Source organism: Candida parapsilosis, contig 005806 (genome assembly GCF_000182765.1).
Source record: "Candida parapsilosis strain CDC317 annotated contig 005806".
Taxonomy (NCBI): domain Eukaryota; kingdom Fungi; phylum Ascomycota; class Pichiomycetes; order Serinales; family Debaryomycetaceae; genus Lodderomyces; species Lodderomyces parapsilosis.
Window position 1 is genome coordinate 644,159 of NW_023503279.1, and position 23,662 is coordinate 667,820.

At 37.7% G+C, this 23,662-nt stretch overlaps 8 protein-coding genes and 1 pseudogene across 9 annotated transcripts; 5 read left to right on the forward strand and 4 right to left on the reverse strand. All coding sequences in view use genetic code 12, as the record gives it.

The window, feature by feature from the left end:
* Positions 1-639: 639 nt before the first annotated feature.
* FAS1 (tetrafunctional fatty acid synthase subunit) lies at positions 640-6,783 on the forward strand (the record flags this gene model as incomplete). Its single annotated transcript, XM_036807637.1, has 1 exon — positions 640-6,783. The coding sequence occupies one exon, from the start codon at positions 640-642 to the stop codon at positions 6,781-6,783; it is 6,144 nt and encodes a 2,047-aa protein (XP_036664454.1).
* Positions 6,784-6,889: 106 nt separating this feature from the next.
* On the reverse strand, positions 6,890-10,453 carry AFL1 (inositol polyphosphate kinase; the record flags this gene model as incomplete). The annotated part of the gene is made up of 1 exon (XM_036807638.1): positions 6,890-10,453. One exon carries the CDS (start codon positions 10,451-10,453, stop codon positions 6,890-6,892), a length of 3,564 nt encoding a protein of 1,187 aa, XP_036664455.1.
* Positions 10,454-10,895: 442 nt separating this feature from the next.
* On the reverse strand, positions 10,896-12,533 carry CPAR2_302670 (karyopherin alpha; the record flags this gene model as incomplete). The annotated part of the gene is made up of 1 exon (XM_036807639.1): positions 10,896-12,533. The coding sequence occupies one exon, from the start codon at positions 12,531-12,533 to the stop codon at positions 10,896-10,898; it is 1,638 nt and encodes a 545-aa protein (XP_036664456.1).
* Positions 12,534-12,849: 316 nt separating this feature from the next.
* Positions 12,850-13,656, forward strand: CPAR2_302680 (uncharacterized protein; the record flags this gene model as incomplete). Its single annotated transcript, XM_036807640.1, has 1 exon — positions 12,850-13,656. One exon carries the CDS (start codon positions 12,850-12,852, stop codon positions 13,654-13,656), a length of 807 nt encoding a protein of 268 aa, XP_036664457.1.
* Positions 13,657-13,915: 259 nt separating this feature from the next.
* Positions 13,916-15,238, forward strand: CPAR2_302690 (uncharacterized protein; the record flags this gene model as incomplete). Its single annotated transcript, XM_036807641.1, has 1 exon — positions 13,916-15,238. One exon carries the CDS (start codon positions 13,916-13,918, stop codon positions 15,236-15,238), a length of 1,323 nt encoding a protein of 440 aa, XP_036664458.1.
* A 433-nt stretch (positions 15,239-15,671) lies between these two features.
* CPAR2_302700 (uncharacterized protein) lies at positions 15,672-16,433 on the forward strand (the record flags this gene model as incomplete). The annotated part of the gene is made up of 1 exon (XM_036807642.1): positions 15,672-16,433. The coding sequence occupies one exon, from the start codon at positions 15,672-15,674 to the stop codon at positions 16,431-16,433; it is 762 nt and encodes a 253-aa protein (XP_036664459.1).
* Positions 16,434-16,830: 397 nt separating this feature from the next.
* On the forward strand, positions 16,831-17,244 carry CPAR2_302710 (mitochondrial 54S ribosomal protein uL14m; the record flags this gene model as incomplete). Its single annotated transcript, XM_036807643.1, has 1 exon — positions 16,831-17,244. The coding sequence occupies one exon, from the start codon at positions 16,831-16,833 to the stop codon at positions 17,242-17,244; it is 414 nt and encodes a 137-aa protein (XP_036664460.1).
* Positions 17,245-17,663: 419 nt separating this feature from the next.
* Positions 17,664-18,651, reverse strand: CPAR2_302720 (annotated as a pseudogene; the record flags this gene model as incomplete). Its single annotated transcript has 1 exon — positions 17,664-18,651. A coding segment is annotated over one exon (988 nt).
* Positions 18,652-21,666: 3,015 nt separating this feature from the next.
* Positions 21,667-23,019, reverse strand: CPAR2_302730 (uncharacterized protein; the record flags this gene model as incomplete). The annotated part of the gene is made up of 1 exon (XM_036807644.1): positions 21,667-23,019. One exon carries the CDS (start codon positions 23,017-23,019, stop codon positions 21,667-21,669), a length of 1,353 nt encoding a protein of 450 aa, XP_036664461.1.
* Positions 23,020-23,662: the final 643 nt, after the last annotated feature.

Sequence of the window (23,662 nt, forward strand, 5' to 3'; positions counted from 1 at the left end):
AGCGCCGGACAAACTATAAGCATCAAAAAGTACCGTTGAACTGCCCCCCCTCCCCTCTCTCCCTCTCTCCCTCCGTTGTCCGAACCTCCACACCATCATCAACCCACCATAATTTAAGCTTGTATAACCCGCTTGGGTTGAATCACCATGCACGTGACCCTCTGTTTTGATGTTGTGTTTTATTTTTGTTGGATAACACAAAGCCAAATTCCCATCAACCATCCTATGGCCCATCCCAAAATTAAGAAAAAAGCCAACAAGTTGAAAAAAAAAAATTATGCATCTACCACAAGAGGGAGAGAGGTTACAATACAACATTTAGGCATATATACCAACTAACCCTTATTTTTAGTAAAAAATGATTGTATAAATATAATTCCAATTCTTCTTGTTTATTCTTTTACCATTTGAATTCTTCCTTTTTGATTAGGTTTTATTCAACTACACTTTTGATTACAACGTCCCCTTCGCCCCCCCCCCTTTTCCCCCCCTTCCCCTTTCACTTATTTTGGTACCTAACACAGGCGAAACCAAAGCTGATTTCATTGATATAGACGTGTTTGACTTTAAAATATTAATTTCCCTCAAGTTCCGATTCAACACATCAACCCTTATATTTAGAATACTACAGATAAAACAATGTCAACTCATAGACCTTTCCAATTGAATCATGGATCGATTGAACATACTTTTTTAGTTCCTCATTCCTTATACGCCAACTATTCACAATTGAAGGATGAATTTGCCAAGACGCTACCACAACCTACTGAAGGATTTGCTGGCGATGACGAACCTGCTAGTCCTGTTGAATTGTATGGTAAGTTTTTGGGATTCATAAGTCAACAACAACAACCAAGCCAAGATGAAGTTTTGCGCCATGCCATTAGAGACTTTGAATCCACTTTTTTACAAGATACTGATGATATTCATTCATTTGCAGTCAAGATTTTACAAGATGAAACTTATCCAACAACTCAATCAAAGATTAAGAATCTTGTCAAGAATTACTATCAATCAGTTCAGAATATCCCCAGAACCGAATCTAATTTATTATACCACGCAGCTAAAAAGACTGCAAAATTGGCATCAATTTTCGGTGGTCAAGGTAATACCGATGATTATTTTGAAGAATTGAGAGAAATTTACAATGTTTCAGCCAATTTGATTGTTGACGATTTGTTGATTCCAATCACTGATAAGTTGAATCAGTTGGTTAAACAAGATTCTGAATTTGACAAGATTTATACTCAAGGTTTGAATATCTTGAGATGGTTAAAACATCCAGAAACTACCCCTGATCAAGATTATTTATTAAGTGTCCCCGTTTCGTGTCCCATCATTTGTATAATCCAATTGTGTCATTATGCTGTCACTTGTAAAGTGTTGGGTTTAAACCCAGGTGAGTTGAGAGATTTGACATCATGGTCCACTGGTCATTCTCAAGGTTTGATTACAGCTGTTGCCATTTCTGGCTCTTCCTCGTGGGAATCATTCTTATCTAATGGTATTAAAGCTTGTTCATTTATGTTTTTCATTGGGTCCAGATGCTTGAGTACCTATCCAAGAACCACTTTGCCACCGACCATGTTACAAGATTCGTTAAACCATGGCGAAGGCAGACCATCACCCATGTTGTCTGTCAGAGATTTACCAACTTCAAAAGTTGAAAAATTTATTGAACAAACAAATGCTCATTTACCAAAGGAAAAGCATATTGCCATTAGTTTAATCAATGGTGCAAGAAACTTGGTCTTGTCCGGTCCACCAGAATCATTATATGGTTTCAACTTGAACTTGAGGAATGTCAAGGCTCCAAATGGGTTGGATCAATCACGTATACCTTTTAGTGAGAGAAAATTGAAATGCTCCAACAGATTTTTGCCAATTTTTTGTCCCTTCCATTCCCATCTTTTAGCTGATGCCACTGATGTTGTTTTGCAAGATATCGAAAACATTGCCTTTAATGAATTGAAGATTCCAGTTTATGATACGTTTGATGGAAGCAACTTGCAAGGCAAATCACCAGTTGATTTGAATGCTAGATTGGTTAAATTGATTACTGAGTTACCAGTTCATTGGGAATTGGCCACCGATCACGAAGCTACTCATATTCTTGACTTTGGACCAGGTGGTGTTTCCGGATTGGGTATCTTGACTCACAGAAACAAGGAAGGTACCGGTGCAAGAATCATTATTGCCGGTGCATTGGACTCTAACCCATTGGATGATGAATATGGTTTTAAGCATGAAATTTTTCATAGATCAGAAGACCGCAAAATCAAATGGGCTCCAAACTGGTTGCAAGAGTATAAACCAACATTGGTTAAAACTTCCAAAGGTAAGACTTATGTAAATACCAAGTTTTCTCAATTATTAGGAAGAGCACCATTGATGGTTCCAGGTATGACTCCAACTACGGTCAATCCAGATATTGTTGCTGCTTCATTGAATGCTGGTTATCATATTGAAATTGCTGGTGGTGGTTACTTTGAACCAGTGCTGATGACTAAGGCGATTGACAAGGTTGTTGCTAATATCAAGCCAGGTTACGGATTGGGAATCAATTTGATCTATGTCAATCCAAGAATGTTGCAATGGGGTATTCCATTAATCAAAGACTTGAGAGAAAAAGGTTACCCTATTCAGTCATTGACTATTGGTGCAGGTGTTCCATCATTGGAAGTTGCGACTGAATACATCGAAGAGTTGGGATTGACTCATTTGGGATTGAAACCAGGTTCTATCGATGCCATTAGTCAAGTTATCACTATTGCCAAAGCCCATCCAAATTTCCCAATTGTTTTGCAATGGACCGGTGGAAGAGGTGGTGGTCACCATTCTTTTGAAGATTTCCACCAACCAATCTTTCAAATGTACTCCAAGATTAGAAGATGTGCTAATATTGTCTTGGTTGCTGGTTCTGGATTTGGATCTGCTGATGATACCTATCCTTACTTGACTGGTTCATGGTCCAGCAAATTCAACTACCCACCAATGCCATTTGACGGTGTTTTATTTGGTTCAAGAGTCATGACTGCCAAGGAAGCCAAGACCTCATTGGAAGCCAAAAAGTTGATTACTCAATGTCCTGGTGTTGAAGATTCCAAATGGGAACAAACTTATAAGAAGCCAACTGGTGGAATTGTTACCGTCAAGTCAGAAATGGGAGAGCCAATTCACAAGATTGCCACCAAAGCCGTTATGTTTTGGAAAGAGTTGGATGAGACAATTTTTAACTTGCCAAAGAATAAGCTCATCGAAGGCTTGAACAAAAAGAGGGATTACATTATCGACAAGTTGAATAAAGATTTCCAAAAACCATGGTTTGGTAAAAACAGTCAAGGTGTCTGTGATTTACAAGACATGACTTATCAAGAAGTTGCCAATAGATTGATTGAATTGATGTATGTCAAGAAATCAAACAGATGGATTGACCTTTCTTTGAGAAATTTCTTTGTTGATTATCTTAGGCGTGTTGAGGAAAGATTCACTACTGATGCAAACACAGTGTCATTGATTCAAAATTATGCTCAGTTGCAAAATTCACCTCAAAAGTTTACTGATGATTTTTTCAACCATTTCCCATTAGCCAAGACCCAATTGATTTCAGAAGAGGATTGTGACTTCTTTTTGATGTGTGCTTCAAGACCAACTCAAAAACCAGCTCCATTTGTACCAGTTTTGGATGAACGTTTTGAATTCTTTTTCAAAAAGGATTCGTTGTGGCAATCAGAAGATTTGGAAACTGTTGTTGATGAAGATGTGCAAAGAACATGTATTTTGCATGGTCCTGTTGCTTCTCAATTTACCAACAAAGTTGATGAGCCAATTGGAGAAATTTTGGATTCCATACATGAGGGACATATTGCCAAGTTAATCAAAGATGAGTATAACGGTGATGCATCGAAAATCCCCGTTGTTGAATACTTTGGAGGTAAGAAGCCAACTGCGTTGAGATCAGTTGATCATGTTTTTACCACCGATGGCAAATCGGAAATTGTGTATGAAATCAAATCAAATGTTCCTGATGAGCAAGCCTGGTTGCAATTGTTGCAAGGATCGGAATTGAACTGGTTACAAGCCATTATTTCAACTGATAGAATTGTTCAAGGCTCCAACCATGCTTCCAACCCACTTCACGACATCTTGACTCCAACTCCACATTCACAAGTTGTCATTAACAAGCTGACTCATACGTTGACTGCTTATGAAAGAGTTAAAGGTGATTTGGTCCCCGTTGTTGAAATCAAGTTGTTGAAGGATAACATTATTCAATTCTCCTTGATTGAACACAGAACCGCTGATGGCGCACCAGTTTCATTGCCGTTCTTGTACAAGTATCAACCAGAAGATGGCTTTGCGCCAATTGTCGAAATTATGGATTCAAGAAATGACAGAATTAAAGAATTTTACTGGAAGTTATGGTTTGGTTCCAAAATTCCATACAACTTGGATATCAATGTTGAAGAACAAATTTTAGGTGATGAAGTTACCATCACTGGTAAAGATATTGCTGAATTTACCCACGCCATTGGTAACAAATGTGAGGCATTTGTCAATAGACCAGGTAAAGTTACCTTAGCACCAATGGATTTTGCCATTGTTGTTGGATGGCAAGCCATCATTAAGGCTATTTTCCCCAAGACTGTTGATGGTGACTTGTTGAAGTTGGTTCATTTGTCCAATGGATACAAGATGATTCCTGGCGCTGCACCATTGAAGAAGGATGACGTTGTTTCAACAAAAGCAGAAATCAAAGCTGTATTGAATCAACCTAGCGGGAAATTGGTTGAAGTTGTTGGTACAATTTATCGTGATTCTCTCCCAGTTATGGAAGTTTCTTCACAATTTTTGTACCGTGGTGAATATGTTGATTATGAAAACACATTCCAAAAAGTTACTGAAACTCCAGTTCAGGTTGCTTTTAAATCATCTAAGGATTTAGCAGTTTTGAGATCCAAAGAATGGTTCCATTTGACTAAGGATGTTGAATTTGATGTATTGACATTTAGATGTGAATCATTGTACAAGTTTAAATCAGCCAATGTTTACTCATCAATCAAGACTACTGGTCAAGTTTACTTGGAGTTGCCCACAAAGGAAGTTATTCAAGTTGGTGAAGTCAATTATGAAGCTGGCGTTTCGTATGGTAATCCAGTGACTGACTATTTTGCCCGTCATGGGAAGACTATTGAGGAAGCTGTTTCATTTGAAAATGCAATCCCACTTTCTTCAAGTGAAGAGTTGATTTCCAAAGCTCCAAGTACTAATGAACCATATGCCATTGTTTCTGGTGATTACAATCCAATTCACGTTTCACGTGTCTTTGCCGCTTATGCAAAATTACCAGGTACTATCACTCACGGTATGTATTCTTCAGCATCTGTTAGAGGATTAGTTGAAGAATGGGCTGCTAATAATTTTGCTTCAAGAGTTAGAGCATTCAAGTGTGACTTCGTTGGTATGGTTTTACCTAATGATACATTGCAAACAACTATGGAACACACTGGTATGATTAATGGTCGTAAGATTATCAAGTTCCAAACCAAGAATATCGAAACTGATACTCCTGTCTTGGTCGGAGAAGCAGAAATTGAACAACCAATCACCACATATGTTTTCACTGGTCAAGGTTCTCAAGAACAAGGTATGGGTATGGACTTGTACAATTCGTCCGATGTCGCTAAAGAAGTTTGGGACAAAGCTGATAAACACTTTGTCAACAACTATGGATTTTCGATTTTGGATATCGTGCAAAATAACCCTAAGGAATTGACAGTTCATTTTGGTGGTGCTAAAGGTAGAGCCATTAGAGACAATTATATTGGAATGATGTTTGAAACTATTGGTGAAGATGGTGAATTGAAATCAGAAAAGATTTTCAAGGGAATTGATGAGACTTCTACATCATTTACATTTGTTTCACCAACTGGATTGTTATCAGCTACACAATTTACTCAACCGGCATTGACATTGATGGAAAAGGCTGCTTATGAAGATATCAAACTGAAAGGATTGATCCCACTGGATATCATGTTTGCTGGTCATTCATTGGGTGAATATTCAGCATTGAGCTCTTTGGCCAATGTGATGCCAATTGAATCTTTGGTTGATGTTGTTTTCTACCGTGGTATGACTATGCAAGTTGCCGTGCCAAGAGATGAATTGGGTAGATCCAACTATGGTATGTGTGCTGTTAACCCAAGCAGAGTTAGTCCAACATTTAATGATGCAGCTTTGAGATTTGTTGTTGATGAAACGTCCAAAAGAACTGGATGGTTATTGGAAATCGTCAATTACAATGTCGAAAATCAACAATATGTTACTGCTGGTGATTTACGTGGATTGGATGCATTAACCAATGTGCTCAATGTTATAAAATTGAACAAGATTGACATTGTCAAATTACAACAACAGCTTTCGATTGAGGAAGTCACCAAACATCTTTATGAAATTATTGATGAAGTTAAACAAAGAACATTGGCTAAACCACAACCAATTGAATTGGAAAGAGGTTTTGCTGTTATTCCATTGAAGGGAATAGATGTGCCATTCCACTCTTCATACTTGATGAATGGAGTTAAACCATTCCAAAGATTTTTGTGTAAAAAGATTCCTAAATCTTCAGTCAAGCCACAGGACCTCATTGGTAAATACATCCCCAATTTGACAGCAAAACCATTTGAGTTGACAAAGGAGTACTTTACTGATGTTTACAACTTGACGAAATCAGAAAAGATTAAAAAGATTATTGACAATTGGGAAAAATTTGAGCAAATGTAAAAGAAGAAGATATATATATATATATATAGAACGAGAGATTTTAATATTTAGAGCACCGTTAATTTTAATATTTATTTTGTATGACTTGATCTAGCATGTAAACACTTTATATACCGCCAACAAGGGGGCTCGAGATATTAACAGGAGTGAATTTTTTCGGTAACGATACTCTTGAAAACCTCGACTTCAAACGTTGAGTAACCAAATCCATATCCAAATGTCTTGTCAAACTGATTCTAGGTATACATCCAATATAGTGATCATCATCCAATTGAACATCTAATGGATCTTGTGTATGACATCCGGGACTTAGTGACATCCTGATTGAATGCTTCTTACCCAAAGGACTAGTCGGATCGTCAGCTTCGTATAATTCAAATACGATCTGTGATAGATAATCCAACTCTGGCAATGCATTTCTTGCAATCTTCATTGGCAACTGGGAACCGTAAATTACATTGAGTAAGGTGTAAATGTGACTTTCTTTGGTGAAGTAGTTGACAACCGATGGTGATGAGACATTCTTTTTCATATCCTGAATATCAGACAAAATTTGTTTTGCCAATGGTAACGATGTCAATAATCCGATATCCAATTTTTCTTCATCCTTAATTCCATATTCTTGCGGACAAATAAAATCAAACAAGACTTTTGATAAGCGATACAACTCTCTCAATCTAGCATACGTTGGATAATCAAATGGATTTTCTGGAGCTTTGGCACTCTTTGAATTGTTGCCATTAGTATCCCCACCAGCGCCAAGATTCGCACCACTCAATACCCAACCCAAAGAACCAGCCGATGCTGTGTTTGTGGAATGCAATTGTGTACTTGAATTGCTATGCGAAGTTGATGCAGAACCATTACTATCAGCAGGAAGTTTGAAATTATTCATTGCCAAGATATTAATTGGATACTCACTAACCAATCCTGATGAGTTGACAGTATCCCCACATGTTTCTCTTAATCTTTCCAACAATGTTTCATCATGGGGATCATATGCAAAGATTTTCTGCAAGAAATGACGATTATGCAAAGCATCATACTTCATAGTATCATACAATTCGGAAATCTTTGAAGGATGTGTCTTTTCAACACTGATAAACTCTTGAAATAACTTATCCCAACGCTCTTTAAACAAGTATGGATCTTCACCACAACACCAATTAGGTTGGAACTCAGCCACGTTTTTGGTTTCAAAATTATAATTCATAATTTGATGATAGAAATTCATCAATTCACAAACACGCTTAATGACAATAAACGGTTGTGGCATCTTTGGCGGCCATGTAAATTGTGGCGGTGCCTCAGCACCTTGTCTCAATAATGGTTTCAATTTTTTCTTCACTTTATCCATCAAATCTTTAGCTGCATTTGAATCGTCAAGTAAATCTTTCCGAACAATGAGGAAATCATCGGGTAATGGTTCTTTAGTCAATCCAAGAAGTGAAGTGGTGAAGTATTGAGCACTGGTTATAACCCTTCTTTCTGATGAAGTGTACACTTTAACATCATCTAAAGCTTCACGATTCAACAATTTCAAATTCTGTCTCATTTGTTCACCAACATCAGATGCTTGATGTTTAGCTGAGTGGGTTGCTTCACCACCCCATTTGAGGATAAGCTGTACTTTATCGACCAATTCAGGGTTTTCACTGTTCAAAGATGGCTTAATTTGAACTTTTGTTCCAGGGAAGTTCATCTTTTTCTCTAATGCAATTCGCAATTGTTTTAATTTAGCTGGATCTTCCAACTTTTTGGCTTCAGCAATCTTGACCGTCTCCAACACAACTTGCAAGTCAGCAACAGCACGAATAATCACTTCTTCTGTGTGGCCTTTGAGAAGACTGATGAATAATGGCGATTTAAATGAATACTTGAATTTTTGCTTAGGAGTTCGATCAGCATGTCTAATCACATTTACTATTCCTTTGAAAACCCATTTCTGTTCCTTTTCTTCAAACTGACTCGTTTGTAAACTCTTTGGTACTCTATTCTTCATCAAATCTCTATTCTTTTTAGCTTCAAGGAATAAACCGCGCAAAATACTGGCACATGAGTCATAATACTCATTGTTATCCTTGACAAATGAGAATCCATTGACGTCAATGACATATGATTTCCCATTAACTCTCAATAAATCAAACCCACAAATGGTTTGCTTGAAAGCTGCACTAACCGAACGAGCCATTATTTTCTCTTCCTGACTCAATTCAGTGACATACCTAATTTCCTTTCCGTGGGTGTTTCTTCTAACTATACCATCAACAACTGGTGATTTACGAGTTTCAGCATGGCAGAAATTTGGTCCAACAGTGTATGCTTTGACATCTTCAAAGTTATCAGTATCCATAAAAGTTTCATAAATAAATGAACCATCGGTTCTTGGAGATACCAAATCTGGATCAAATTCCGATGACTTGTTTCCAATTTTTCTAAACAACTTTCTCCCACCACCACCAGTGGCTTTGGGGTAGTAAATGTAGACATTATGGTCTTCTCCATCAACTGGCTTTTCAACAAAAGGCTTCTTGAGGTACTTGTCACCAACTCTCAAGGTATCATCATCAACCATTTCCCAATCAGGCTCTTGTTGATTAGTCAATGCATGTAATTTCTCATCTGAAAATCCAATTTCTTTCAATCGTTCAAGTAATTGCAATTCCAAGTACGGTCCACCATCTCTGCTAATTTCCAACCTTTCAGGTGATGGGACATTAGCATGGTTTAAAATGGCCAACACAACACGTCTATCCCATAAAGCCTTTTGAAGGACAAGATCATTTATAATGTATGGCTTTCTATAATTCACATAAGCAATTGCTTTATCCAAGGGGAATCCAGTTGAGAAAAAACTAATCAAAAAGTCACAAGTGGGCCAATTCTCAATTGTTTCATCAAGAATCACTTTATCTCCAAATATAACAGTTTCAAATTCACCATTTTCAATCAATCGATTCAAAATCTTTCTACATGGTTTCGACAACGCTTTAGTATCCATGGCACAAACTCCAATTTTACCAATTTTGGGCAATTTGGCTACATGATCAGGGTCTCTATTCGTTGTTTGAGAAAATGATTTGCGTGAAGTATTGGAAGAATTGGAAATGGTCTTGTTTAACCTTTGTCCTTCAACAGATGTAAATGTCGAAACCAGATTTGAATGTGATTTACCACCGGAGCCCAAATTCTCAGCCGTCAATGGTTGTACTTCTTCCACAGCGGATTCTGAAGTTGATGCAGGAACGCCTGGTGATGATGAAATCGACCCTAATCTTGATGCCGAATCCTCAGCACTGGTTTTGGGAGCGAAAGTTTCCAACATAGGCGCAAGCGATGCAATAGCCTTCTCTGTAGCAGGAGTTGGTTCATCATCTAATAGTTCCGAAATGGTTGTAGTGTCTCCATTTTCAGGTAAAGATAAAGATAATGGTGACATCGATTGGAAAAGATGTCTTTTGGATCCACTTTCACTCGAAGGTGCTAGCAAGTCTGGGCCTTGATCTGACCCTTGTTTATCTTTCTTCTCGGCTCCAGGAATAGGCAATGACTGTTCTGTAGACATTGTTGGAGAAGTATAAGCAGAAGAAGTCCTGTTTATCAGTTGCTGAATTTTTTTACTTTTTTTGCAAAAACGTGGGACAACAATAAAATCGGGTATCATTGCCATGTTTGCATATCTCACGACACTACCTATTCTATGACAATTGGTTCAATCAAGCATCACTATAAAAAGCACTTGGTAATCTACACCGTTTCCAAGAGATAAATACCGTGTATTGTACGAGGGGGAGGGGACAGAGTAATGCTAGAGTAAATATAAGATATATACGAGACTGCCGTATATAGGAAGAAAAAACCACCATTGAAGAAACCTATGAGCTTAGTGACGTGACTCCGATATGATGTAAAGTACAATCAATGAACACAAGCTTTGGAAAGAACCCAACAAGAAAACACACACCTTCATATGTGGGCCAACTTGGAAGGTGGAACTTTGTACTTTGTCTAAAGAATGAAAAAAAAAAAAAAAAGAACAAGCACCAAATGACAATCTGAAAAATTGAAGCCAATAGTCAAAATCACGTTTTGAGTCCATTTCCCTGTATCCATTAAAATTGGAAATTTTGTTGTTGGTTTGAATTATCAATTCCAAATCCAAATGAATTTCCATAAGCTTCAGGTACCAAGTTTTCATCATCTATATTTTCATCCTCTTCATCACTGAAATATTTTTCAATTATATTGTAAGCCTTTTGGTAAATCTTTTCATTGGCATTATTTTGGCATTCAAAAATCTTTTCCATACCACCAGCTTCTTCAATAAACAAAGCATTTTCATTGACACCGGTTCCCCTTGCTTCTTTGTCCATTTCTCCCATTTTCAAGATATTTTCCAACGAATCCAATGTAACTTCAATGATCTTAACATCGGCAACTGATAACAAATCACAAAGTGGCTTAATACATCCTTGACTTACCAAGTAACGGATTATCTCTGGTTTGTGTAACCCACCAGAAGAAGCATTGGAAATGGCCCAACAAGCTTCCTTTTTGGTCTTGTAATCACCATTAATTAATAATCTAATCACTTGTGGTATCAAATTTGAGTCTATGACAGCTTGAATCTGTTCAGTTGTACCAGCAGTAATGTTTGAAATTGTCCAACAAGCTTCTTTTCGAATTGTTTCCTTAGGTGAATTTAACAATGGTGCCAATGCAGGTAAAACACCAGCATTGATGACAATTTGGGTTTGATAATCGGTACCAGTGACAATATTACCAATGGCCCTTAATGAAGGCGTTTGAACCAAAGTAGATTCATGACCCAATAATTCAACAAGACGATGAGGAATCCTAGCATCAACAACAGCTTGAATGGCTTCCGAAGTTCCATCCGACAAATATGAAACTGCCCAACACGCATCAACCAAAGTTTCAGAATCAACTGAGTAAATCAACTTGGCCAATGTTGGAATGGCTTGCGAGACAATGTTCCAATCTGGTTGTGGTGCTTTACCTCTACACAAGTTTGATAATGTCCAAGTGGCTGTTCTAATCAATGACATCTTGGTGGAGTTGAACAAGTTCAATACTGGCTCCATAGCACCACAACTTAAGACGTAATCCCTATTATCAGCTGAGTCACCGGCAACATTACCCAAGGCCCAAGTTGCTTGCTCTTTAACTTCAAGACTTTGAGAATACAACAATTGAACAAATAATGGAACGGCATTTGCTTCAACAACAACTCTAGTTTGATGCGAGTTACCCGAAGCGATATTTGTTAATGCCCAAGCTGCTTCCAATTGTAACATATCTGGATGATCATCCTTCATAAACTCCACCAATGTTGGAATGACCCCCAGTTGAATAACCAAATCAATTGGTGGATTATGCTCTCTTGACAATATTTGACGAAATTTAACTGTTGCAGCCAATTGGGATTCGAAATCAGGGGCTTGGATCATTTCAATCATTTTGGGTAAATCTTGTTTTAAATTGTTGTAGAACTGATTCTCATCGTGGTTGTTGATATTCAGATTGAAATCTTCTTCATCTTCTGAATCATTAGCATCATGATGGAAATTTCTTCTCTTGGCAAGTACTTCTTCCCTCTTTTGTTTTCTCAAATCAACTTGATGAGTTTCTCTTCTTCTTCTTAATTCATCGCTTTGGAAACGTGACTTGTTTTTGAAATTAGTACGACGATACTCTGGTACAAATCTTTCAGTTGCATTTGAGTCCATTTTTTTTGGTAGTGTAATGTATTGTAATCTGTACTATTATGGGTGGGGGAAGTGGGCCCGTATACAATTAATATGAGTAGTAATGAATAAAAGTATAGATTTGATAGTAGTTGAACTGGGATATGTACTATCTATATTTGCTTCTTCTGTTTGAGAGAGAGAGAGAGAGAGAGAGAGAGATGTGTTTCCATCATCATCAAAATTTTTTCTCTTGCAAAGGAACACACACACTGTTCTTTTTTTTTTTTTTTTTGTTTTAGTTAAGAAAGTAGTTGAATACAAACATCAACTATACTACGCTTCATCCACCTTATAGATGTTTCACAGATCAGTATACTCCACGCTTCTACTGTTCAAAGTACGAGCTGTTGTACCAAACACATTGCTCAAATCATTCACTACAACTTCCCAGCGCCTAATACAGAACCCATTTAACGCCAAATCTTTTAAATCTAATGATTCCAATGTCGATACCGATGAATTGATTAGTGAAAATAATCCTTGGTCACCTACTTTGGAAGATGATCCAATATATGTGCAAGAAAGACACAAAATTTCCAAGACTAAATTACCTGAATGTTATAGACTATCATACAATCCAATATATGAAGCACCAGCAGCTAAATATGTTTCCATATTGAAAAGATTAACTCTAAGTTTTGGCGTTGTTGGTTTATATGGATCCAAATTGATTTATGAATCGACTCAATTTGATGATTCATTTGCATATACATTATTGGCTGGTACTATAATACCAATCATTTTAGTTCAATGGAAGACCAAAGACTATGTTACTAGAATATTCAGACTATACAATAAAGAAGTTCCTCAGACATTGGATAATTTGATCAAAGATGAAAACTTGATTATGGAAAAATTGAATTTCACTGGTGGAAAGACGTATAACGAGTTGTTAAAGATTACTGAGAACAAATCATTAGTGATTTCACCCCAACACAAGTTTTGGAAACCGTATACTACATGGGAGGAAAAGAGCGACAAAGATGGATCTAGAAGGGAGTTTTATATTGTTGATGACATTGGTGGTATTAAAATGGATAGGCTATGGGGAATTGTTGAAAAAAACAGTGGCATCAACAATGGAAGATCGTTTTTTGAGTAACATTAGCATTAGCAGTGGCTTATGTAGTCTCTGTAGATGTACATTGAACAGCCTTGTCGTATATACATTGGTGTCTGTTTTCGAAACAAAGAATAAAAAAGAATGCCGATTGTATATAGATTGGATCTCAGTTGGGGTGGGAGAAAAAAAGATTCAGCCGTTTACGGAAAATCATCAACAAAGAATAAAACAACTACACCCAATTTTCTCACCATCCAACTAAACTTCCACCATTTTGCAAGTATAGCTGCTGGCCACTATGAATGAAGTTGCTGAAACTCACCACCCTCGGATACAGAAACCACCCCCAGAAGGTCAAATTTTGAAACTAGACAAACCACTCAATGACAAAGAAGAGTCGGAAACCGCCAAGAACACCAGACTCAATGCATCACTATATCACACATCGGATGAATCTATTCAGCAATACAGACAACAAAATAACTCAACTGACTTGCTAGGACGATTGTATTACGACGACTACGATTCAAATAGTAATCTTCTATCACCAGAGCTTTTATCACCGGCGAGCTCTGTACCTCATACACCATTAATTTCACCTATCCCTACAGTTGCAGTCGACACAGTAGCCGATGGCAATGAATTTGATTTTGGGACATCACCCACTCCCAGGAGTGCCATATTAAATTCCCATTTGAACTCGTCATCATCAACCTCATTATCTTCATTGCCTAAATCAGCAATGAGTAAAGCCAATAGACCGAATTTATCAAGAGGTGTATCTTTCGACACCGGTGAAGAAGGACCCAAGAAGTCATATACTGTCAAGATCAAACACCCCGAGTACAAGTTTAGAAGAAACAACAAGACATGGCTTGTGGGTTACAATAATGACGCTGAATCAACAAAAGCCATTGAATGGTTATTTGATGAAATGGTGATTCATGGTGACACCATAGTCATTTTGCAAGTATTGGATGAGAAAAAGTATGTCACGATAGACAAATTGAAAGCAAATGCCAACATTACTCAATTTGAACAACTCAATGTTCATTTTAAAAAAGTATCAATGATTTTCGAAGTTGTTATTGGGAAACCCCTCAAGACATTGAAATTGGCCATTGCTGAGTATGCGCCATCGATGATGGTTATTGGAACCCATCATTATGTTGAACAAGATGACAAGCATCATCATCGTCATCGAGGGTTTTTGAGTAAGTCGTCATTATCAAAACATTTTCTAGAATGTGCCTTGGTTCCTGTGATTATTGTTAAACCGACATACAACTATATTGAGAACTTGCCACAACCAATTGATTCAGAGCAGTATTTTGTCAATTGGCTTAAACGGGCGTCAGAAGCACCTGATACAAACGACGACCAACAACAGCATCAACAAGGCTCTTCTTCACTGAGTCTGTTGCATCGTAAAGTGAATTCATTTCTCAGTCCAACAAGCTCAAGAAATTCATCGTATACTAATTTGGTTGCTGAAGAAAGAGGAAGAAGTGGTAATCAATCGTTGAATCCAGTTCTGAGATTGACTAATGAGAGTCGATCAAGATCTACTTCTCGTACTCGGTCTGCTTTTTCCAAGTTTTTCCGAAAACACGATGATTAATGGTGGGAACAGTGGTGGAGGGGAAGCCATTGTGTGTCTTTAGCTTTGAGTCCCCCAGACTTTTACAGTAGATTAGAGTTTAGAGTTAGATAGCAAGTAGTATAGTCAATGGTAAACCTTTTTTGAAACGCACTTTTTCTATTAAATTGCGGTCAACACAAAAACTGGATATCAATCCAAATCCGGGCGCTTCTAATTTGTTTGCTCCGAAATATTTTCCATTTCATGTAGCACTTAGTTTCTTTAGACTCGACATATCTAACTTTAGATCATTGCATATCTCCTGATAGTTGGGAGTCCATATACCAGTGATTATTCAACAATTTGTAAAGCGAAGAATTCATCACCACCAAATCTCAACTTCAATCGTTAATTTCTTTGAGAACCAGGCTCTGCGTCAAGACTCACAAAAGAATCACACCTGTTCACCTCAATGGCAGCTACACATGGAATCTCATCAACCAAACATTACAGCAGTGGCCACAGAGCTGCGCTGAGACGAAAAGTGGGTAACCCTTACATCACCACTATTGATTTCATTTCCATTGTTATTGGATTCTATGGATACCACAAAATCACTACAATTCAACTACCTCCTCACTTGGAAGATGCAGGACACTGGCAATTCTTGACAAACTTGTCACTAGTGTACTCCCTTTTCGTATTCATTGTGGGATTCATTGCCCACATTACCAAATCACAAACATTGTTTCTTTTCAAAAATAATTTACACCCTATTGGACTTGCTTTGGAGACTATTGTTGCTGGTGTTTATTGGCCTTTACGATTATTTTGTCTTCATTTATTGACTAAAGACCCAGCCAATTTCAACTTACCATTAACTACTGATCTTTGCATCCATTTGATGCCAGTTGTTAGTTTGCTCATTGATTATTTGATCTTTATGCCAAGATGGACCATTTCCAATAATACTGCATTAGGGTTTGTTGTGTTGTTGACTACATTTTATTGGTTCTTGTTGGATAACTTGATTGATGTTGATAATGGTGGTAGTTACCCTTATGAGTTTTTGAATGTTGAAAAAGATGGTCAGCGTATTTTTGTGTTTGCTGTTGTTGCATTGGTTGCTTTCGCTCAGTTTTTGTTTATGAGAAGAGTTTACGATTGGATTGTTGGCAAGACTGAAGACGCTTCTGAAAGGATTGATCAGGAATTAGACAAAAAGGAGTTGTAATTGAGATGTAAGAGGAATCTTTTTCCTATATGGTATGTGAAAATAGAATGCAATGATTAGAAGTTTAGGCTTAAGGGGGTTACTCTATGAGCTGTAAGATGAATGTTTGACACAACCGTCTAACTATGCGTGTATGTTTAATGATTCAAAGCGGCTCTTGTACTCTCTCGTTGTGGTCAAACGTGGTAACAAACCACTTAAGGTTTGACTCACTCCGTGCAACAACCATCGCCGATCGAAGTGGCTGCACTAGATGATCAACATTTCAGCTACATTATTAGTTCGATATATTCATCACCTTGCAACATCGTTCTATGGTGACAGAAAAAAAAAAAAAAAAGTTCATGAAAAATTTCACCATCCCTATCCAAAAAAATCCAAATACCCCGAAGCACACATGATATACCTCAAGACACTTCTCAACGTGATAGACAACTCCGGAGCCCAAGTAGTAGAATGCATTAAAGTCCTCCGTCACAATCCTAAATCATGTGCCCACATTGGTGACCAAATAACATGTGTTGTTAAACAAGCTAGACCTACAAACGTGGATGCATCTTCATCAGGATCTTCATCAGCACAAGCATCAAATAGAGTGAAAAGAAGAGATATATGTCGTGCTGTAGTTGTCAGGCAACGAGCACCTTTTAGAAGACCTGATGGATCAGTGGTTCGCTTTGATGATAATGCATGTGTCTTGATCAATAAAAATGGCGAACCTTTGGGAACGAGAATCAGTTCTGTTGTTGCCAAAGAGTTGAGGGATTTAAACTACAACAAGATTGTATCGTTGGCTCCAAAGACGTTTTAAAAGAAGAAACGTAGGAGTGAATAAGAGAAAGATATTGTAAATAGGCATCGCAAAATAAACGTTGTTTGCAATGAAATGGGGAGTATTGATTTCAATGTAGCAGTGAAAGAGGATAATTTTGTCGAATGGATGTAAATAAACCAACCTACAGCTGTTTACTTCTACGAACTAATTATGTCAAATGTATCATGTTAAACAATCCACCAATGACAACCTCAACCCTACAATTATCACTTTATAGTAAGCTATTCATTCTCTTTGCGTATATAAACTACAAACAGGTTTGCAACTTATGTACACAATGACTGATATAAAAATAAATGAATAATAAAAAACAATCTAAAGTCATTGACAACAGAGCATCAGTGGCAGCAGCAGCAACAGCAAAACAAGAGACACTCCTGCACTAGCTAACCCTCTTACAAGGTCTTGTCCAAAAATTCAACGATTCTCTTAATACCAAAGTATTCTTTATCGTTGATTTGGGAAACCTTCAAGTTTGGATTGTCTTCAATTTCTGAAAGAACAGCATTTTCCAAGAAAAGACCAGCATCATGGACACCTTGTGGTTCAATGTAAACTTCAAAGTAAGCTTCGTTTGATCCACCACCATTGGTCCATGAGTGTTTCTTTGGGTCGAAAACACCACCAGATTCAGATGGCCTCTTCAATGGGGATCTCAAGGCATATTCAGAAAATTCCAAAATATCATCCAAGAAAGATTCGTGTTCACCCAAAACAACAAAAACCGAGTAGCCTGGCTTGGAGTAAGTTGGGATTCTTGACCAATCAGAGTTCTTCTTGTCTGGGGTATTACCTGGGGAAACAACCAAAGATTGAACATTCAAATCACCAACCAAAGTTGCACCTCTGTCTGGTTCGGAAAAGAATGAGTATTGAACAACATCTCTAGCTTCGTTATCATAGTATGAGTGACCTTCAGTGTGTTGGATTTTGTCAGCACCCAATTTAACCCATGGGGAAACCAAAATCAATGACCTTGGGTATGGTAATTCTGGGTTTTGTTCCTTGTACAAGTATTGAGTGAAAGTAGTAGACAAGTGACCACCAGCAGAATCACCAATAAATCTGAAATCGGTGTTACCGTCCTTAGCCAATCTGGTGTAAGTAGCAGTCAATTCATGCAATTGAGTCAACAATTCGTTACCATAGGAAGCCAATGAGTAGTCCAAGAACAAAACAGACAACTTTTCTCTCTTTGATGGTTCAACCAAGCTGTAAATGGCAAGCAAACTTTGAGCTTGAGTTGGAGCAGTTTGACAATAGTATCCACCACCGTGCAAGTAAATAATGATTGGGTCATCCTTTGATCTGTTTTTGGCTTCAACAACCCAAATGGAGTTTTTGTCGTATCTGACATTGTAGTTGTTCAAACCTTGAGTAACTCTTGGAAATTGTCATGCGGTGACTGAAAACAAAAATGAGTTGGAGTAAGCTGAAACAATTTTAGCATCAAGAATTGGGAAAGCCAATGATTTTCTGCAAAACAACACCTTCAATGATTGAGTCAAATTGTTTCTGTATCTTTCGTTGATACCACCAGAAATTGGGAAAGTAATAATGAGCCAAATTGATTCAAAGATCAAACTAGCTAAAACTTGTAAACCGTGAAATGAAACCATCTTTGCAATTGATTGATGTTCAATAGTAATTTGTTAAAGAGAAGAAGTAAAGAATGGAGTTGGATATCTCATCAATTGATGGGAAAATTGATGCCATATTTATAATCTTATTCGGAGTTTGGTTGGAAGTAAAACTGTGGAGCAATTCCACGGATATAGGGGTGTGGTGGTGGAGGATATAGCAAGCATAGTTGGAAGATTCTTTGTTTCACAAAGATATCATAATCGTACCCGTGCACTCCCACTCTTCCACCTGGGATGTATTATTGCGTTCCTTAAAGAGCAATTAAGTTTCATTTTTAGACGCTTATTAATTCTTCAAAATGTTCTATTTTTTAATTTTGTACATTTGCAGCTCTTTGTGAAACAGCCTCGAGACGGTTTTCGTACAAGATACACATCAAAGAAACAATAGCAAGCTACAGCAATCGCAAAACGAAGGAATGTAATCTTCTTGCACGGTCGACTTGATCCCGAATGTGGAAGGGCGTCCAACTTTCAAGTATTTCGAATTCTAGAAACAATTGTGGTTATGACGTTTTGTAAAGGAGAGGATCAAAGAACGTTTTCTTTTTTTAATTTACCCGCCAATGGTAGGAGTAATTGAAACTCAACATATAAGCACTAGCACTCTCACTTCTCCTTGTACACGGAAGTGAGTAGCTTAACGTTCACATTAGTGGCATCAACGTGGAGCCTGCCCGGTCAATTGTAATCTTCTGTGTATTAACCCTTTCGTTGGTTAGTAAATCAAGGGGAATTTTTGCAGGAAGGAAAATAAAGTTGCGTGGGTAAGTCGTTTGTTTCGTTATCCGTTCCGAAGAACACAAAGCGCACCATCCAGCCCTTAAATACAGTACACAAACCACATCCCCTTAACAATGTCGTAATTTTTATCACTGCACTCCGTGAACTGTAGGAGACATACTCATGTAAAGGGTACTTCAATTGAACTCGAGGCAGTTGCGCCAAACCAGGTTGATGCCTTTGAAACATCATTAGCGAAGAAGCAGTGGAGCATATTTTACTTCATAACGTTAACTTTGCTCTCTCAATTGGAAATAATTGTAGCTAAAAAAAAAATAATTCAACTATATCCATCTAGTATGCAGAACGCCAACCTCAATGGCTCCTATTTCATAAATTAGTTGTAATTGTTCGATAAATGCACAAAAATGATATTTATCGAAAGCAAATGAAGAGAGAAACAACAAGTCAAGACCAAATTTAAACCATCGTGCGTGTTAACAGGTTGTGGAAGTAGCAATCATCGGTGATATTGTAAACAACTGCCGAGTGAAAGCACTTATGACGAAATAGCACCTGTTTAAGATATGTAACAAGTTATGCCACACAGTAAGGTGCGTTTTGTTTTGCCGCCAAATCTTTTCGTGTGCATAAACATATTTCCGGAATTGTATCTTTGCTACTTATTCGTCATTTGCCAATGTAATGTTCTCCAATGAATGAAATGCCTAATTCGGTGGGAGGTGTACGTAGCTACATCTGGGTTGGCTATTACCACGTTTGGTAAAAAGGACGATAACTTACTCATGCTTTATGTTTGTGCGTATACGCTTTTGCTCTCCTTCTATGGGAGATGAATTTTTTAAGCATTTTGTGTCAAAAAAAACATCCACAGCCTTGAACTATGTATTCCCCGGTATTATTATGCTGATGCTAACTCCACCTTGGCTGTCATTGACTTACGACTACTTCTCAGGGTTAATTCGGGACCACCAAAAAGTCGGTTTAATACAGGCAATATGGGCAGTGTATTCTCTACATAGCTTACAATACTTGTCTCTCTAGGCGCAACTGCAAACCGATACATTTCTAGTATTTCAAAGTGTGTTGGTCTTCTTTTTTTGCTGGCTTTAGTAGGTGGTATTGTATTACTTTTGCACTGTCTCCTAGAGTTTACACAAATGACAAAATCATTCTGCAATCTCAAGAACGTCATTGCCATGAATTTCCTTCTCTTGCAGAGAATGACCCATTACACAAAGTAAACAATTATATCCCCGGGTAATAATATAAGACCATTATTTTTGGACCCACAACTCTCCCAAAGAGCCACATTGAAAATATCTAGATAAGGTTCAGCTCGTTGATTAGTAATAAGAGCCAAAAATCCCGCCTGGATCCACAATAGCATCGGCAAAGTTAAGATTTAGAATTAGTGTTCATGGGTAGATCTCGAAACAACTAACAAAAGAATCGGAGATCGTGCCACATTCTAAGCAATGAGGAGAAAATTGTGAGCCAAAAATATCGTTGGGTGGAGGGGGGGAGCTGTGTAGGAACCTCTAGCATTCCCCTTAATGTTATCTCAAGTGCAATATTGTAAGGAACCGACCATCTTTTCCACTCAAAGTTAATCAGATCTAGCCTATTTTTCTCATTAGTAAGTTTGGAAAGGCTGCAAAAGAGAAAAAATAAGAAAAGCTAAGCCGCACGATTACAAATTTGAGACTTGATCTAGACTCAATGGCAATAATTGGTTACGGAATCCATAAGGTACTGAGGTTACAGCTTTTGGGGGCCAATGTTATTGGTCAAAGATAAAATCATCTAGAGAATCGATTGAACTTGTATAACCGGAGGGGGATCACTTTATCCTGGGAAACAAAGGGTCATACACAATATCTAGCCTGATGACTCTTGTTGAAATTGGGTTTGCCTTTGAAATACCACTTAGAAAATGGTTTTGTTCCTTAGAGAAAGAAATGTAATTCATCGATGTAAACTCTAATCAATACGCTATGTATCTCTATACTCAAGCTCTAACCCCATCAAGTACACTATTCACTTCTTCAGCAACTGCTTGAACATCATTTTCAGCAACTTTACCATTTGCTTTGGTTATTTGCGTGGTATCAACAATTCTCAACTTCTTTGCTTCGTCACCAACAACCAATGTTTTGTTTAAAAACTCAGTGATTTTAATGACACCAAAATACTCCACCTTGTTCAAATTCTTTAGTTGTAAATGTGGGGTTTTTCTCAATTTCCTAATGATGGTATTTTCGAAAAACAAAACAGAATCGTGAACACCCCAGGGTTCAACTGCAATATCGACATAAGCACCATTTTCACCATCAGTCTTGTATTCATGTACTCTAGAGTCAAAACTTCCACGTGAATCCTGCTTCTGTGGTACCAAGGGAGAATTGATTGCATGTTTGGCCCATTCCATCACATCGTCACGGAAACTCTCATGTTCACCAACAAGAACAAATGTTGAGTATCCTTTACCATTCAAAGTGGGGATATCGCTCCAGTCACTTGCATTGTATTCAAGATTTCCTGGTGAAACCAAGAGATCAGCATGGTTGGTATCTCCAAGCAAGTCAACACGACGGTCTTCAGTGAAAATGTGTGCTTGAATCATATCACGGTCTTTATTCTCATGGAATGAATTACCAGGGGTGATTTGATGTTCATCAGGAATAATTTTAACCCATGGACTAATCAAAACTGCTGATCTTGGCCAAGGCAATTTTGGATTCTTTTGTTGCTTGAGGTATTGCAACAATACAACTGCCAAGTTTCCTCCTGCTGAATCTCCCATGATAACTATATTGTCATTACCTTCTGAAGCCAATTTGTCATAGGTGGCAACCAATTCATACAATTGTGAGCCAATAAGGCTTCCTTTACCCGCCAACCCATACTCTTGGACTAAAATGGAAGTTTTCAGTTTTTTCTCTTCGTCAAGTAAATGGTAAAAGCTCAAGACAGATTCTATTTGCGATGGTTGCGTCTCTAAGAAATATCCACCTCCATGACAATAGATGATGATTGGATCAGATTTGGATCTGTTTTTAGCTTCAACGAGCCAAATGCTTTGCTTATCATATCTCTTTCCATAGTTGTTCAATTTGGTCAATCCAGGGTACAAAAGTTTCAACAATCTATTAATAATGAAATAATTACTCATGATTCCAACGTATACTGCATCTTTAACTGACAAAGATAAACCAAAACGGTAAATTTGTAACTTCAATGAATTGATCAAACTGTTTTTAAACTTTTCATTAGCACCACCAAAGAATGGGTATCTTATGATAACCCAAAGGAGTTTGATTGGGAGACTGAGTAGAAGAAGTAAGCCTTTGAGTGAAATCATTTCTCGTAATTGGCTTGGGCTATTAAGATGGGGAAGGGATGGAAATAACGTGAAATGAGTTCTCTTTATTGTATCATGAGCCCGGGAAGAACGAGGGTTTTCCACTGTGGATTTATTCTATTTTTATTGAAAGCGGAAACAAGGTGATGCTTTTCTCTCAAATTCAGTGTGTGGGGGAGGGGGAGATGTCGCACAATAGAAATCACATGCCAAACCAATCTAAGAAAGAAAATAATACCGAGAACCATTTCAATTAGAGCAGTAAGTAGATTACTTGAGTAAACCCCATGACCTAAGAACCTTCCCTCGGAGCCACCTCGCCTTGTTCCCGACGTTTACAAACAATTCTGCTCTTCAACCACCTTGGGCCTAGTACAAAACATTGCAAACTCAAAAGATCCAAGGGCTCATGTGCAAGTATGTATATGCAGGACATCTATAAAATAAATAACCGGGACCCCTGAGGGGAATTAAGAAATTAGAATACCTTTGAGGTTGTTGAAGTTGAATGGAAGCCAAATGTACAACATAAATAGTGTGGAAAACCTTTCGTGTATTACAGGTTGTGCAATTTTCCAACGATTTTACATCCAGAAAATCAAGTTCAGAGGAGTCTTTGAGCCTGTCAAGGTTTTGTCACTAA